The sequence below is a fragment of the Atractosteus spatula genome, chromosome 20 (assembly GCF_055471065.1).
Source record: "Atractosteus spatula isolate fAtrSpa1 chromosome 20, fAtrSpa1.hap1, whole genome shotgun sequence".
NCBI classification, from domain to species: Eukaryota; Metazoa; Chordata; class Actinopteri; order Semionotiformes; family Lepisosteidae; genus Atractosteus; species Atractosteus spatula.
The window spans coordinates 9061286-9079677 of record NC_142725.1 but is presented as its reverse complement, the minus strand read 5'-3'; the positions used below and the strand labels follow the sequence as shown (position 1 = coordinate 9079677).

General features: G+C 49.1%; 1 protein-coding gene across 1 annotated transcript; it reads right to left on the bottom strand.

Annotated features, from left to right (window-relative positions):
- Nucleotides 1-1384: 1384 nt before the first annotated feature.
- nol9 (nucleolar protein 9) lies at nt 1385-17716 on the bottom strand. The gene is made up of 13 exons (XM_088938405.1): nt 17563-17716; nt 14038-14629; nt 13364-13583; nt 11543-11673; nt 10862-11000; nt 10081-10177; nt 9309-9406; nt 8657-8818; nt 7741-8005; nt 6752-6863; nt 5749-5923; nt 4219-4352; nt 1385-3765 (listed from the first exon to the last, which is right to left on the bottom strand). The coding sequence occupies exons 2-13, from the start codon at nt 14563-14565 to the stop codon at nt 3625-3627; spliced, it is 2202 nt and encodes a 733-aa protein (XP_088794531.1). The 5' UTR covers nt 14566-14629; nt 17563-17716; the 3' UTR covers nt 1385-3624.
- Between the last annotated feature and the right edge of the window lie 676 nt (nt 17717-18392).

Sequence of the window (18392 nt, the reverse complement as noted above, 5' to 3'; positions counted from 1 at the left end):
CAACTTTTCAAAACACACTTCCACGAAGGAATGCTCTCCAGCTCCATGCCACCTCGCGGCTGTGTGTCATTTCGGAGTGGATACAGACAAGCCCCTCTCGCTCCTGCGTCTTCGGGGATCTAGTGAAATGTGAAGTGTTGATTTCATACAAGACAGCGGGACCTGCATTTTTCATTTTTAACACGCCTTCCAGCATGGTTTTTCACTCAAGTGCACCGTGTCACCTGGCCGAGTTATCCCAGTAAAAGACACCATCCAATCCACGAACGGATCCGTTTTAAAAGCTCCGGGCGTGTTAAGCAAACCACCCTTTGCAACAGGGCGTTTTTTTTGGCGAAAACGGAGAAGTGTTGATGATTCGGGCTCAGGTTCTGAAGGGGGAGTGGGGGGTTAACAATGTGCACACCTGTCGAGAGCCAGAAGAAGGAAGCTGCCAGGAGGAACCAGCGGATCACCGGTCTTCCGGCTTCCTTACGATTTGCATGCCTCTGTTCCCGTCAGGGAAGCCTCCTCCAAGCGCGCGCAGCCGCTGCTGAACCCGAGACGGCAGCCCTGTGCCGGAGAATCGGTTCCACGCTCCAGGACGCTCGAGCTCAAATTGCTGCCGGTAGAGCAGATGGCAGGCCTGTGTTCCTGCAGGGTGCTCCCCTCCTATAATTCAATAGCTTTATAGGGCAGTGCGCTCAGCTTACAATTAGCTGCAGTAAGTGGCATTTATCATGTTTGTTTTCTTATACCAAAGCAATTGAAGGTGTAGGTGGAGGGGGCTGGATATGCTATTTTAAACAGTATGTAATTACTCTTGTGCGCAGAACTACACTTAGAACAGTCTGCTACGGAAGCATCCTTTTGTATGAGTACGTGCTGTCGCAGTACCAGGGCAGAGATGCACCAGAGTGAGTGGGGGGGGTCAGGGGACTTAACTCCCTTCTTCGCTGACACCAGATAGGAACCAAAACTCTTCCCCTCGCAGTGCCATGCACAACCCCCGTGGGCCATCCTCGCTCTAGCAGTCGTTTACTGCTCAATAACAAAAAGCAAGCCGGACGGCCATTACACGAAGTGGCCACTAGAGGGAGACTGTAAACTCAAAGCATGCACTGCTCTTGCCTTCCCCCTAGTGGTAAAAACTGACCAATGCACCCCCATTGTGCTCTCTTTACTTGTGCAGTTTTACACACATGGAGGGATATACTGCATATCATAAAGAGTCAACATATTTCTTACACGCTTACACGCTTCATGCTTATATACCAAACGAGGAACAATTCATTTTCACATACAGGCTCTCTGGATGCTACATGTACAGCCTGTATGTATTGAGAAAGAAGATTAAGGCCGAGAAAAAGCCAAAACCGCTCCTTTGACTTGAGAACAAAGAGACTTTTATCAATGAAATGATTTATTACGGAGATAAACACTTGCACATACCAGTATAAAAAAGGGAAAAGGACCAGAGTCCAGTACATGGCGAGGAGCATGTGCAGAATGTGTCCACGGGTCTCGCACAGACTGCCCCCAGCCCCGCCCGACACCCCTGCCCCCCTGCGCACCCCCGTCTCCCTCAGCCAGGGCAGACATGGGCACAGCTGCTTCCCCACGGTGTGATTACCTGCTACTGCCTACGTCTGCACGTTCCACAAGGCGGCGTGACAGAATCAGTACTGGCACAACTAGGTAAGGCACTTGCCTGAGCCCTGGGCGCGGGTTCGAGCCTGGGTGGTGACCGCAGCAGGCTGAGACCAGGACTCCCCAGGAGGCGAGGGGTTCTTTCAGCACCGGGAGAGACAGCGCCCTGCTGTGGTGTTGCTCTGGGTCAGGGAGCGGTGCAGCCTGGGAGGTGTGAACAGACGAGGGACTCGGAGGAGGTTACCCACACTTCCCCACTCGCCCCCCGTGGGCGGTCAGGGGGGTGCGCGGCCGGGAGACAAGACACGGAAAACGCACACGTGGCGATTCCCAGAGCAGGCGGTTACAGCGCAAAAAAAATCACGATAAAGTAACGAAATTTAAAAAACAGACATCTAATCTGCTTGCCCCTGCCATCTCTCCACTGTTTGTCTAGGACACTCTTTCCTTGATGTAAAAAAAAAAACCACAAAAAATGGAAATGGCTCTGGGTCATCAGTCACTTCTTTCAGGCTGATCTGAAACCACTAAGTCAGCCAGCTGCTTGGTCTAAACCCATCTGTGCAAAACGGACTGCAGACCACACTAGTCCCTCAAACTCTTCAGACCGTTCCTCATCCACGCTCCAGGCGAGCTGGGCTCCAGGTGAGCTGCGCTGGCCTCTGCTGATCAGATCAGGGGGCACCGCGGTGCAGAACCACGTGGCTCTCAACGGCGCAGGGATTGAACAAGGTGTGCCGGGCGTGCCCAGTGCAACAGGAGCAGGCTTTGCACTAGACCGAGCCCTTCAGGGAGAGGTTGTGACCGGATCCCAACACCTCACTTCCAGGACCCCGCAGCCCTGAGCTGCCCCCTCACAGTGCAGGCGTGCCACGTGGTTGGGAGGGTCGCCCTGCGCCAGGCTGGCACACTTCAGTCACTGACGCTGGCACGCGGCGGCGGCCCCGAACAGCGCCGCCCGTCAGGTCTCACGAGAGCGGGCCGGTCAGCTCAGCGGGAGCATTAAGAAAGCAGAGTCAAGAGAAACACAGGGAGAGAACACAGCACTCAAAACCTGCCTAACAAAAAGGGCTCGTCGACAAGGGCTTTCGGGTGTCTGATTTGCACTAGCAGGTTCCTGATGTTGAACCGGACACGTACATCCCCCCCCCATCACCTTTCTGGGCTGCTGCTGCACATGCCGATTCAATTCTGTCCTCCGCGCGGGAAATACAGCTTTCGTTTTTGCAGTCCTTGATCATGCTGCAGCTCATGCACTTCTCCGGCATCATGGGAAAACGTGCGGGCATGTGGTGTGAGCGCAACACAGGGAGAGCATGCTATTCCTGGGCTCCAGTCCCCGAAGTGTGTGCGTGTGTGTAGGTGCACAGCTGATGGGGCACCCCTGCAGGAGAGCTCATGCTACGCCGATTTGAAAACAAGTCGGGATGCCATTTAAGCAGGTTTTCACTTTTGATACCTGCCCTCCCCACCCAATCAAGCTAGAGCGAATCTTGTGATAAAACGATACCTCCGAGATCAGGCCTGACCTAGTCTATAAAACCATGAAAACATTCCAGATCGGATCCTTCCCTCCGTTTTCAGTCCGAAAGGAAAGGTGAAGAATTCCTTGCCTCGCGAGGGGAATCTTCTTTCGATGCACTCATTTACTCTCCAGTCCTTCGTCCGATTTCAAAACTAACCAGAAACTACTCACTCACCATGAGACTCCAAAGTAAAAAAAAAAAACAACAAAAGCAATAAAAACAAGGTTTAGGAAGGAAATTCCACCTTGCCCTCAGCATCGCTAACAGAAGCCAGTGGGACAGACAGCTCCCCTCCATTTCAAAACGGCTGTCGAGCGAAGGAGAGAGAACCCCATGATGATTCAAGATGTCGGTGTGGGGGAAAGTACGACAGTCTTCATCTTTAAGTGCTGTGGCTCGAACCGGGTTTGAATCTCCTAATCCCCTCCCGAACAGAACCGGTGCAGGCTGCCCGGGCCTGGTTCCGACCCTAGCGGGGCCCGTTCCTGCTGGAGAAGGCCCCCAGGTGCTCGCGCCTCTTCAGCCCCTTCTGTACCCTCAGCTTCCCAGCCCCCGAGATGTCAAAGCTGTAGTCCGAGGTGATGTAAGGGCACTCCCCCTCAGCCCCCAGCTGCAACAACAGACCGCACGAGCATCAGCCACGCACGACGACAGGAAGACACCCTTTCCACCACCTCTCTCTTTTTTCTTGCCCCCTTACAATTTCCAGGCGTTTTCTGTGACACAGAACACCTTGCCCCCACCTCTCTCATTCACCTCGTCCTGTATTCTATATACAGGCTCATCTCTGCCACCCATCTCAGCTCATTCTGCCACGGCATGTCTCTTTCACTGTTCTTGGATGCCCCGCTTGTCGTCCATCCTTTCCTATGACATGCTTGAAAATTACAGACTTTTTTCATATATGCACGCTAAGGAAATGAAAACCAGTGTAAAGTGAAGGAGAAAAAAGCATGGCTGGTTTCTCCAAAAACATGAGTGCTGGAAACAGGTTAGCTGAACCTCCTTAACATGACAGAACATTTCTCTCAAGGGGGTCTGGCGCCGGGGGTCCATTTCTCACCTGTGTCCTGAGGAGGGTGTGGGGTAGTGTCACCCCCCCGAGCAGCAGACAGTTGACCTGTCGCAGGACAGAAGGAGGCACAGGTGTCACCACGAAATACAGGCCCCTCGGCACATCCACACCGCGCAGGACTCCTAGAGCACGCAGACAGACAGACAGGAGAGGGCTGAAATCCGGCATCTGGCCACAATCATTTTCAGAAGGGGTTCACACCTCCTGCCAGCTCTCGATTGACTGCTTCCTTTCAAACTTCCTTCATTTCCAGATTTCTGCCTTCAACACTTCTCCTGGACTCCCCTGTCTGATTTTCACCACTGTACCCCCATGATGTTTATCTCTTCTTCTCCTTATCCACCCCTTCGCTTCTATTCCTGCTCTCTCCCTCACATCTGGGAGAGGCTCAACAACCTAAAGGTTGGGATTCTTCTTCTCTCTCTCTAGTTTTCAGTGTGGAATTAACCTCTGCTCATTCCTCTGCAGCTAGTGCACGGGCCTAGCTCCTCAGTCTCACACTCGTAGATTACAATGGTTTCCTCTTCTGTTTTCTGCCAGTTTAAAAACACTTCTGGACTGTTAGGGTCAGGGCTTACAGCCAGACAGATGCTAAGATTAGACACTGAAAACAGTCAATCCGCAGTCACACTGAATGAACTGCTGAAGACAGTAACAGGATGACAGACACAGCCACTCACTAAACCTAGGCAGTGGACAGAGTTCCTGGATTTTACTGGCAATCTACAATAGAAAAGACTGAGACAGTCTTCTGTGTAAAAAAAGTCAGGAATACAGACTCAATTATTTCTACTGCTTCACCAACCATACTGTGGTTTCAGCAATTTGCCTCAAATAAATTCAGAAACTTAGGCTGCTACACAAAAGTAAATGGACTGCTAACAGAAACACCCGTGTGAGATGTGATCTGCCACCTCCTGGAAGCTTATTCTCAGCATTTCTGCAAAGACCGGCTTAATTTCGTGTTAAGAAATTATCTGACGTGTGAGGATGCAGAAAAGAACAGAAGAAAACCTCTATTTTCATCTACTGGAGTGAGACCTTTAGTATTTGTCAAAAACACAGGTCTTTTATGCTATCCTTCATTTTGCATGGGGGTTAATTTGTGTTTGACACTGCTGCAACTCATAACGTCATAACTAGTGAGCCATCTTTAAAGGGTGACTGGAATAGAAGAGAGATAAGATGACTTTATTAGCCTTATACAATTTCTTGTATTAGGAATTTGTGTTTTCGCAGACCCGAACTTTTTCTCCATGAGACACACAGACAGGGAGAGAAGCTTGGGGTCAGAGCGCAGGGTCAGCCATTTATACAGCGCCCCTGGAGCAGTTGGGTTTAAGGGCCTTGCTCAGGGGCCCAATGGAGTAGGATTCCTCTGCCGGCCGCGGGATACGAACCGGCAACCTTCCAGCCACAGGCGCAGATCCTGAGCCACAGAGCCACCGAGAGGAGAAACAGCAGGGGAAGAACTCCTCTCATCTGTAACCCTCCCCCCAACCAGCTATGAAGACTCACCAAAGCCCAGGCATTCGCAGACGGGGGTTCGGGACAGAAGCACCGGCCCTCCCGCCCCCCCCACCTTCTCTGCCAGGACACAGAGGCCGACCAGACTGGCGTTGGCGGTGTACAGGACGTGAGCAGGGGCCACCTCACAATGCGTCACCCTCAGGGCTACAGAGGACATGGGCACCTGTGAAACAGAGACACGGCTTCACACACAGGTACCCACTAACCCGCAGTACAAGAGCAGCCTCAAGTGACAGCTCACTCGTTTTCTAAGAGGATGGAGCATCACATAAAGCTGCATGGTCCACTCACAGACTCCAGAGAGGCTGAAAAGCATGCAGCTTGGGGACACACAGTTTGGGCTCCACTGGTTTGAGTCTGTGGCTCAGCTCCCCCGAGAAGCAGCTGAGTGCTACTAGAGTTAGAGTAAGGTATCCCGAGCTGCCCAGGTGCTGGTCATCTTGGAGAGCAAATCAGTAAGAGCTGCCTCTCTCCCCTCTCTCATCCTTTAGCTTTGGCACTGTGAGCTCACGGTGCGAAAGAGAGGCGCATGGACCTGGTGTTCATTACTGCTGTGAAAGTACGAGGGTTGTTTCAGTGCTCCCAAGCTAAAAACTTGGGATTCCAATGATCACAAACTACAGGAGACAGGAAAAGATGCTAATTTCTGATTTCACATTTATAGATTCACAAAATTCTGCAATGTGCATAGAGCTAGCTTGAAAGGAGAATCTGCATGCTAGGCATTGCTAGGCACTAGACTGATAAACAGCTGAGGGAATACGAAAGACCATACCTCATCACCACACATGTGTGGGCCACAAATTGCATGTTTTTGAAAGTCATTCTTAGAGACTGTTGACTCTAAGAATAACAGTACAGCTTTAACATGTACCAGTTGATGTACAGAGCCCTGTACGTGAAAGGAACAGTAGAATTAACCATTTTCCTACATCTACCCTCTTTTTTGCAAAAGCGTCCCTGTATAGGGATAGGGACATGGAGGGCTTACCTGGTAAGGGGTGAAGCAGTTCAGAGAGCGCGCTGGGCCAGGCTCAGGGTCCTGGAGCTGGCTGAAATACCCCAGCAGGGCCAGGTCCCGGAGAACATTGCTGTGATATTTCCTGCACACAGACAGACACCTTCAATGCACTTACACAGAAAAGCTTCAATCACACTGCCTGTTTCATATGTAGGCTGGTTTCATTAAAAACTAGTCATGGGGCATCATTATCAAACATTTCACCATTTGTTGGACATCCACAATGATTAATTACTTAAATGCAATATACAAGGAATCTTATGATGTTTATCCATTCCATACATTGGCACAGATATGCGACACTCATTACAGAAAGTGATATGCACATTTTAAAATGTACCAGTAACAGTGCAACACTTAAACATACATAACCTAATATAGCTATAGGTAAGGATTGTTTCTTTTCATGTTTATGACTTTACCGTGCACAAAAGACTATAATAAAACACTGATCTGTATAAGTAGTTTTAAGGACAACTTTCACTCCTGCCAATCGTTTTCTTGGCCTGACTCGCTTCATTTAGAGTGATCAGTGTTGACTATGAGTTGTGTATTTTTCCTGCACTAGTCCTAAAACTAGTTAGTTGGAATTCTTTGAATTATTTATTTTATTAACAGTGGGAGATATAAGATATGCTTGCCTTTGCGAAAGAAGGAGGTGAGAGTCATTTAACACTTGCAATTGGCTGTGTTATTTGTTTTAAAAGAACAATTAAACTGTACAATTAAACTGTGCACACATTTCAGGTTGTAAATGAGTTAAAATGATTTGGTTAATCTAAATCGTTTAGCTTTTAACAAGCTGGTGTTTTATGACGGTATTTTGTTTGGCAAAAAACTACACCAGCATGCTTCGTCACAGGGTGAGATCTGAACTGAACTAAAAGAAACCTAGCTATCTGTCCTTTGCCCTTACTGCATCCTTCCTTTTTTGTTAAGCCCATTAGTTGTAGCCTTACGTGATCAGGGCTTCTCCTGCTCCCTCAAACTCTGACTGGACACTGAGCAGCGTGTGGCCCTGTGCAGCCATGCAGTCCTGCGTCTCCTCCCCCTCTGTGGGCATGGACGACCTCTGAACCCGAGGCGTGGTCAGCCAGCCAGTGGCAGAACGTAGGTAGGCCGGGGTGAGGGCGGGGAACTGGGACGTGTCCCCATGGCTGATCTGTACCACATGAGTGACAGACAGCAGGCGGATCAGATCTACCAGGAGCTGGAAGCCAAACCCTGCAAGACGAGCACATACACGGAAGTCAGCCACGGCTGCACGACGGGCTGCAGGTGAACATGATCCTATTTCACAAACGTGAACCACTCAGAACGGCCTTGATCAACTCTGATCTGTGCAGTCCGACAGGAGCAATGGCTCCACAATGAGGTGAAAACTGTTGAGTGGTCAATTTTGCAATGCCCTACAGGTGAAAGGTAGGTGAAAAGATAAGATAATCGCAAAATCGCAGAGCAATTCTTTAGCACCTTTCAGCTAAAAGCACTGTACACAGAGAAGTGGGCATCAACCTGGGGGACGCACGACAGATGTTCTACAACATCAGCCCTGAACAGGAATTGTGTTAGTGTACAGGGGACCAGCACCCAGACTCTTACAAACAGTGCCATAAAAACCACAAGCAGTCAGGACCTCAGCTTAGTGTCTCATCTGACAGATGGTGCTACATCACTGGGTACCCAGATACCATACTGGTGGTCACGAGAGGAGAAGCAACACCTACTGGAAAAAAGTCCGAAACTGACAGAAATATCTCTTGGGCTTCACAAAAAACTCTTCACCTGGAAACTGAATTCTACCATACTTATTGTAAAAGAAAATAAAAATCCCATGCCGTGATATTTCAAAACAGCTGAGGACCCGTCCCTGACCTTTGACCCAGCCCATGGTGTTGACGACGATGGGCGTCTCTCTCCTGTAGAATCGCCACAGGTACTTCACGGACTCCAGGTAGCGGTCCAGGTCGCGCTCGACCGAGCTCTCTCCGAAAAACACCATCCGGGCCGGGGGGCGCTGGTGAGAGAAGGGCGGGCCTGGACCCCAGGGAGTGCGAGATGTGCAGAGAGGAGCGTTAAGCACTGGGACAGTCGTGTGAAACTCACCATTTCTGCTGTGCAGTAATGAAATCGTTATCTCAGCTCAAAAAATACATATGAGGCAAAAGAATAGAATTTCAGGGTTTATTTCAGGATATTGATGTGGGTACATTTTAAACCACCAGCGATGTGGGTGGCATGGTGGTGCAGTGGTCAGCATTGCTACCTCACAGCGCTGGTGGTTTAACATCTACGCACAACAATGCCTTACTTGTTGCTCCTGCTGCACATAGTGACGGAAAGATGATTTGAGGGGAATGGCCAGCTCTGACGAACTTCACACAAGCGAAGAAAGAGAAATGTGCACAGATCGGCCATTCAGAGGACGAAAGGAGAGACTGGCCGCAGGACGGAAGAGCCGAAACTCCCTGGTACAGACGCACTGTCTCTCGGGAACTGGAAACAGACCCGAGAGGTATGTACTCACCCAGCAGAGGCTCCGTGACGGAGAGCAGAGACAGGCAGCCTGGGGGAGTAAACTCCGTCTGGCCCACATCGCACTCGAGGTAATCCACACTGACAGTACTGCATGCACACACAGAGGAGGGAGAGGGCAAAAGATGACCCGTCCGCTACTGACGTGGCACGCTGACAATGTAACGTGTCAGTATTACATTTGTGGTATGTTGCTGTCTGCCGCCTTTCCACCGGCTCCTTACTAACTCTGATGAGGACGTCTCAGTGAGGCATTCATTGTGCACAGTTAAGGCAAAACAGCCTGGGTAACAATGGCCACAAGGCCCCACCGAGACAGACTTCCATACACCCCAGCAGGTAAATCAAGGCCCTGTGCGTTAAACTTCAACAACACTATTTTTTATTAAAAGACGTTGCTTTGTGCTTTGAACACACAGTGCTGTCTATGCACAATACAATTATTCTGCACTAACAGAGCTGTAGGTGTCCGTCTAAAGCGATTTTGTATCACAGTGCTCATATTTACGCAGACAATGTATTACAGCAATCACTTTTCCTCCATTTTACAGACCCACGCACATTCTGATCTGGCTGGCAGGTAGGTGGTGGAGCGCTGTAGTAACTCTGGCATGCAGGGTCACTGGAATGCTTAGAAAATCAGTACAATCCCTTGCAATCCCACTGTTGAACTCATCAAAAAGATTGACGCCAAGGCCTTGAAAACACTGGGCTTACACGAACGCGCACAGACACACACACACAGACAAACTACGCAGACTCACTGGTTAAGCAGGGTGTTTATGAGGTGCCTGTTGAATGTGGACTTTCCCACGTTCTTCGAGCCGCACACCAGAATGATCGGATAGCCCTCCGATTCCTCTGTAGAGAGACGCAGCATGCCATCAAACGTACAGGCCAAGGGCAGCGCCAGCCGACTGGTCCCAGGGCAATGTGTGAAAGCCAGTCTGCAGCTAACAGGACTAGTGCTAAATGTACAGGCTGAGAGTGAACTAGGGTTAAAACTGAACCAAGCAGGGAATCCACAAGAACTGTATTTTAGAAAGTGAGATCCAGTTTAATTAGAGGATCGAAAAACTGAACCACTGAGGAGAGTCCATCCGTCTTACATCTGCAAGTTATTTGAACTACGAAAGGAAGTTTTAATAACTGTTTAAATAAAAAAAAAACATTTTAAATTACATTAAGAACAAAAAAGCAGCCTGAAAACAGAAGTATGGGCTGAACTTATTTCTCTCTCTTGCTATGTCAACCAATTTTGTTGACTGCTTTCCATAAAGTGCAGATGAATCAAAAGACATTCTTGCAATGGTTCTTACAACTACAACATTAATCAGATCTCCTACTAGCACTCCTCCCCAACTGACTTAACAGAGGGACTGTTTCCTGCACCATCTAAAGCTGCACAACTTCAGTTCAATTCTATCTTTTAATTTAGAAAAAAAAATACAGACAAGCTATTTGTGCTTGCTATTCTATTCCCAAGGGCCAGTGAGACGGGATCTCACTGCTGCACACTGAGCAGCAGTGTGGATGACATCATACCTCGACAGGCGCTGACCAGGTCACCGAGGGCACTGCTATAACTCTGTGATGTCACTTGTCCACTGCTGCCTTTCAGAGGGAATACTCCGATGGGAGAGAAAGGGCATTCCGAACCAGCCAACTGGACACTGCTTTCTTTCTGTCAATTAACCACAAATTAAAATTTAGGAGCAATCCGGGAAGATAATGGAAGATCCTTATTTAGACAAAATGTTGCATCCAGGACAAACCTCTTAACCTCAGTGCTGAAGCGCACATTATGAGATCCTTTAAAAAACACCGCTGGACAGGACTGTTGGATGACCACAGTATGAATAGGGTGTTTTAGGACAGGACAGGGTGCTCACTCACCTGTCCAAACCAGAACAGGTTCAGAACAGGGCAAGGTGCTTCACTCACCTGTCCCATCTTGAACAGGTCATGAAGGGAACAGAGAGCTCACTCACCTGTCCCATCTTGAACAGGTCATGAAGGGAACAGAGAGCTCACTCACCTGTCCCATCTTGAACAGGTCATGATGGGAACAGAGAGCTCACTCACCTGTCCCATCTTGAACAGGTCATGATGGGAACAGAGAGCTCACTCACCTGTCCCAGCCCGAACAGGTCATGAAGGGGGCACAGAGCTCACTCACCTGTCCCAGCCCAAACACTTCATGAAGGGAACAGAGAGCTCACTCACCTGTCCCAGCCCAAACAGGTCTTGGTGCTCAGGGAGACTCTGCAGGAAGCGGGTGAGCGGTGTGTCCAGGGGCTCCAGCAGAATCAGGCAGGAGTCTGAACTGACCTCGCTCAGCAGGTCCTTCCGTACCTCTGGAGGGGTCGGGGGGAACAATGACAAAGTCAGCTGGCGTCTGGGAGGGGAAACACTGTGGCCATTAACGTCACTGGGTTTTCTGCCTGCACCTGCCTTCGCATTACAGCTCTGATACGATGTACAAGGACATTTTGCTCCAGCCGAATGGAAAACAATCAGTATGTAAATGCGTACACCAGCCTCTTATTCACCAACTGTTACTCTTCAAAAACACAGTCACACTCAAAAAAAGAACATGCACAGAATGAGAGCTCACAAAAATGGAGGAGAGGTATTCAAATTTTAACATAAGAAAAGAGGTCTGAATATGGTGTCAGGCTTTGCACAAACCAAACTTAATCTATCCTGATTGATCTACATGATAACAATAGGTTGAAGTAGTTCAGGTGGCCTGAACCTATTACCTATTACACTATAACAATAGGACAATCTAGGGATCCCAATCTTTATCAATCTAGGAATACAGCTTTTGGATCTGCAACTACTCCCACCGGCGAAACCAGCGTGCCAGAAGTTTAATAGTAATTTTCACTGAAAAGGACCCATCGACATTGTCACACCAGTATCTCACATCTGAAAAGCACATTAGTCAAATACTTCTAAAGTGCTCTAATACACCCTACATTTTGAATCCAGCTTACGTGCTGCAAGATTAAAAACCACCCATTGCTTTGAAAGCACAGCTAGTGGCATGTGTGTCTGAGCACTGATTCCCACTCTTTCCTGATGATCCATTCAGACGCAGAGCAGGACCATCGCAGAGTACAGTAAACCCCTCTATTACTGGCGTTCACCTCAGTTCTGCAATGACACTGACAGCTCGGGCAGCCACACTACCCTGCTTCACGGGTGTATGCATTTGTTCATCATCAGAATTCCTGGTAAGAGCTTGGAAGCACAGGGAGTGTGGCACGACTGCAGGTGCCAGTTCGCTGTAGGGCACACTCACGTGCACAAAGCGACAATTAAGAGACTCCAATTAGCATGTCTGTGAAAGGTGGGACAGACCAGAGCAGCAGAGCCTGGAGCAAGCCCACGTGGACACAAAAAGATTGTGCAAGATCCATAAATACAGCACCCTAATCCGAAACCAAACTCAGATCCGCGGAGCAGTGCGACAGCAGCGCTAGCTGCCACGCCAGCTCACTCTATACAGTATGTATCCCTTGCTTACAAACCAAAAAGAAGTATGCACCAATGGAAAGGTACTATTATCATTAAAGTGAAGATTGTTTTGGATTCATGAATTCTGGAAAATGATCTTATCTTCTTATCTGATGGTGCAGAGGTTAGCACTGCTGTCTGGCAGCACTGGGGCCCCGGGTTCGATTACCAATCTGGGCTGCCTTCTGTGTGGAGTTTGCGTGTTCTCCAAGTGTTCAAATAGGCTTCCTCCGCGTGCTCCAGTGTCCTCCCACAGACCAGAGATACGCTGGGAGGTTAATTGGCGGCTGGGAAAACCGGATCTGGTGTGAGTGTGTGCGCGTGCGTTTGTGTCTGCGTGTGCCCTGCAATGGACTGGCGTCCCATCCAGGGGGTACCCTCCCTTGCGCCCACTGCTTGCCAGGATAGGCTCCGGCTCCCCCCGCGACCCTGAATCGGAAGAAGCGTTTGGAAAACGGACGGACGGATCTTCCGCTCTTCCAGTGACGGCGATCCGAAGAGCGAGCGCGGGGGCAGGCTCACCTGCGGGCAGGTGCTTGCGGACGACGGCCCTGGCCCCCTGGCGGCGCTCCTTGCGGGTCTTGTCGGCGCCGGCGTGGCCCAGGGCGGCGAGCGACAGCGGGCAGTGCGTGGGCAGCGAGAGGAGGGGGTACGGCTGCTGACCTTCCTCCACCGTGAAGCCCAGCACCTCCACCCTCCCGTAGAGGCAGGTCAGCTGGCACTTCCCGCGGAACACCAGGCTCTGGGGGAGAGAGGCAGGCGTGAGCGGCTCGCGGTCAGGCAGGGCAGGAGCCCGGCCCTGGAGCTGCACAGAAAAACTCCCAGCAGTCTACTCTGCAGCGGTCTCATCTATCCCAGGATTCACAAGCTACACAGCTCAGCACTAAGAAACCTACCGGAGCTCAACGAGCGAGGGAACATATGTTAGCTTTACACGTCGGTCTACAAAAACACACCCCGTTCTAGCCCGAAAACTCACAGAACTGTTGCTGGATAAAACGAAGAAGCCTGTTAAACGGATTGAGCTTGTGAGCTCGTTTCCACTGTGTGTTTTTTTTGGGGGGTAAGTGTGCACAAAAAAACCCGTTACAGCGAAAGGGAAAGAGCCAAGACAATTGATCTAGTCAGAAAGCTGTCAGGAGCAGAAGGAAAGGGCACAGGGGGAGGGTGAAGAAGAGTCAGAGTGACACGCCCACCTCGCCCGGCAGCATGGCCAGCACGGTCCTGTTTCTGACCGGGTCCCAGGCGGCCCGGTGGGGCGCGGGGCCGGCGGCGCCGCCGGGCTCCAGGCCGGCGCGGTCCCCGGCGCCGCGCTCCGGGTCCGACCCCGCCGTGCCGTTCTCCAGCACCGACCTGGCGAACGAGCACCAGGAATCCAGCTCCTCCGGGTTCATCTCGCCCTCCGGCCGGGCCGCGGAGACGGAGAGCGCCCTCGCGCCAGAGCCTCCGTTGGCGTTTTCCCCGGCCCGGGCCTTAGCCTGCCCCGCTGGACAGCCCGCCTCGCCGCTTGCGTGCACCGGCCTGGCATTGTGCTGCAGTCTCTTGAGGTTCGGCTGCCCCCTGCTGGCCATCTGAGTGTAGTGCAGACCCAGCGCTGTGTTAGGGCTCATGCCGGAGGCCTCCAGCAGGGGGCGCTGTAACTTCTTCTTTTTCTTCTTGCTTTTGTTCCCATTATCCCCGGAAGACCGGCCCTTGACTTTACTAACGGAGACAGGTACCTTCATTTTTGACAAGCTTTTTTCTAAAACAATGCTTCCCTCATGTGGGGCAAAGCATTCAGGCCAACACCTGCACAGACAAAAGAGAGTTCTCCATCAGCATATGCATGAAGTAGTCATTAACTTACTTAAAAGACAACAGCACCTTTTTGTAGTGAGCCAAAGTGATTCTTTTTTTTTTAATGGATTATACAGCCTGTGGCACAATGGCCAGTGGTTAGCTTTGGTGCCTCACAGCGCTAGAACCTTGGGTTCAATTCTTGGGGTGCTATCTGAGTGGAGTTTGTAGGTTTTCTTGTGCTTGCATTAGGTTTCCACCCACAGTCCAAAGACACAGGAGTAGGTTAATCGGCTTCAGGGGCTATCCTGCCTTGCACCCATTGGGACAGACCCCAACTCCCCCCCCCCCGTAACACTTTAGTCAATAAGGTGATTAGAAAATGGATGGATAGATGGATTGTACAGTTCTTGATGAGAAAAAGAAGAAAGTTACCCTGAAATCAAATTGTAAAATACCGGCATGGTGGTACACATCCTGTTTTTAGCTCACAGAGAAGGTACAGACGACTGTGACCAATTCATTAAGAATGTGTGGATAAGACACAAACTAATGAGCCTTAAAATTTGACTGTCTGCTAGCGGGAAGAAGGGACACCTCTAACACAATCCTGAATGCAAACCACAACAGTGTAAAGACAGCTGTGCAAATACGAAACCAGTTTCACCAGTAAATGGCTTCAAAACACAGTGATTCAACCGCTAAATGAAAGAAACCCCTCGCGATTCGCAGTTTTGAGGCTCTGCGGTGCACCAACCCCCACCCCTTCCCCGCACAGCATGCTGGCTCTTTGCTACTGAACGCTCGAGAAACCTTCACGTTCAGAATCGGGCAGCATTTCAGCGATACTCCAGGGCCTCAATCAGGGCACCTGAACGAGAAGCAAATAATACTGGCACACATGCAAGAGAGGCAGGAGAGGAGAGGGAACGAAAACTCGTGACTTAAAGCAAGAAAGACGCATTATTGGATAAGCCTGCAGAGGACAGATCCAGTACCTGCAATGTGCAGCAATAACTCTACTGCATCTACCGTGTGACATAAAGAGAAGACATAGGGGATAGAACATAAAATGTAAGGCCTGTGAAAGGCATTTTGTTTATTTTACATACTACGTGTTAATTGCATTATTACGCTGCTATTTTTAATGCGTCTCCTTTGCTGCCGCTGACAAATCAGTGTTTATTGGTAAAGCAGAACATTGGCCTGAACCTCTAGAATCTCCAGTATCCCTCAGTTATGATGGGGGATCTCCCCACAACACAGACTGCAGACACAGGGTAAAAGAGGGTGAGGCAGTGGACCTGGGATTCCTGAATTTTACAGGCCAGATCCCTGCTGCTTGTAAAATCACACAGAGAAAGGTAAAAAAAGAAGGAAGTGCCAACTCCCAGGAATGTGAAAAGCGCGTCTGCGTGGGATTGGCCCGTGCTGCTGGAGCTGACTGCACGGCAATGCGAGAGATGGGAGCTCTTACAGTCCGTTCTTCACTGCCCCCCACCTGGAAACGCACAGCTGCAGGGCAGCACGGCAACTGGCATGTCATCCGAAACAGCTGTACCGAACATGTTGTACTGGGAAGGCAGAAGTGTTTTTCCCCTCACCGAAGTATCGATCCATCCGTTCTCCAACCTCTCTATCCAATACAGGATCACCGGGGGAGCTGGAGCCTACCCCAGCAAGCAAAGGGGTGCAAGTCGGGGTACATCCTGGAGGGGACGCCAATCTATCACAGGGCACACCCAGACATGCTCACGCTCACACCAGGGCCAGCTTTCCCTGAAGCCAATAAACCTGCCTAGCATGTCTTTGGACTGTGGGAGGACACCGGAGCACCTGGAGGAAACCCACGCAAACACAGGGAGAACATACAAACTCCATGCAGGCAGCAGCCCAGGGACTGAACCCAGGGCGCACACAAACACACACGTTTTGTGTGTGCAATTTTCCCAGAAGTCAGTTAACCCGCCTGGACAGTTCAAGGGTACCTGTTTGTGTGGTGTCTGCGTGTTGTCCCAAGCTCTGGCTGGGGAATTTGAGAGGAAGTTTTAATTGGTTACTCTAATTACGGGGTTGTAGAGAAACAAAATGGGGCAGTCTCCAATAAGACTGTATAGAAACAAAATCAATGGTCCGAATGATTCCTTTCATTTGTCTCCTCATCTGAAGTCAATGAAATCTGGTCTTTTTTGCTTTTAAAGATTGTATGCCTTAAGGAATGTGATAGCTAACTGTTAAATACGTGTTTAAATGCTACGGTCTTACTGCCACTAATACTTCAAACGTCTTTTGTTTTTGCAAGAAGCTAAAGAAAACAATAATTATAAAAACAAACTAAAAAGGCTGCATAATTCATTGAAGTTAATTTAAAGGTCCTTGCGCATGTTATGCATTTGGATTTAATTTCTGGATTCTTGATGCCACTGAAGAGCACTGGAGCAGATAAACTCCCTTGAAGGAAAATAAACTCTGGAGGAACATGTGATAACTGTATGATCGGGTCTGACGATTTCAAAATCTCGCATTATTCATGCAGAGGCTATGGTAGTCTTTTGTCGGAAAGGCTCAGAGTCATGAATACAAGGATTTAGACAAGAAATAAACAGGACGCTACAGAACCTGTCACTTTAACACTGCTGTTTTTAAAAGCCGCTGTACAACATGGGATTCAATATGTACGCGTTGGCTCACCTATGCTTACGCCAACCACGACTACATAGCGATTTCTAAATAGAACCATTCACACTGCACAGAATATCACAAATAATCTCGTTTAAATAATCGCTGGTAACATAATATTGTTATATGTCTGATTTTGTCTTTATTTCCAGCGACGTTCATCAGCATACAAAACCCATCTGGAATATGAATTACCGTTCACTCCCATCTGTATTGCCTCTTAGCCCATCTCCACCCACACAAATAATACGTATGGTAAAACGTACCTGTGTAAACCCCACAAAAAGAGTTATTCGCGCTTAACCAGCACTTAACAGCTTTTAGTCGTCGTATCTTTGTAGCCTACAGCCGCAAAATAAAAGCCGCACGTCTCCATGTGTAACAACAGCCGCCACAGCAACAAGCTTCCTTGGCCAACCAAGTCATTCCAGGAGTTACACTTTCGCAATTAATTGCATCTGAAATAGGCATATCTGAGACTTCAATCGTCTGAGAACAGCTTTCATATCCACATGCATGAAAATTAAAATAGTACATGGAAAATAAATTAAATTCAATTAAAATGGACAGCGAAATTGATGTATTAAGCATATAAATACATTTTCCTCCTTGAGAAAACATAAGCTATAAAATGATGGACAGCTACAAACCTTCCCGAAGTTTTTATGGTCTTCATTTCTGCGTTGGCGCCCTCTGTTGGTTAGGGTATAGTACAGCGCTTCCTTTTTCGGGATATGTAAACGACAGTATTGAGAGAACACAGTACTTCATTGATCTGATCATTTGAATTAATGAGATAATTTCAAAATTGTGGCTTTCTTATTTGCGCACAGGACAACCTGTGTCAATCAATTGCCAGTGTAACACGTGGGTAAGATCAAATAAACTCCTTCAGTCCTAATAGTTTTCGCCCCGTTGGAAAATTACACTAAAGTATAGTGAACTCCAAATACATACACACCATTGTTCGAACTATTACAGAAATATATTGCGGTTTGTTGGGTGAAGCGTGCTCCTGTTTTTCATACAGCTCATATTTAGCCGGGTGTAACAAGAGTTACCACACTGCAGCTTAATGTGGAGAACCTCAGACCTA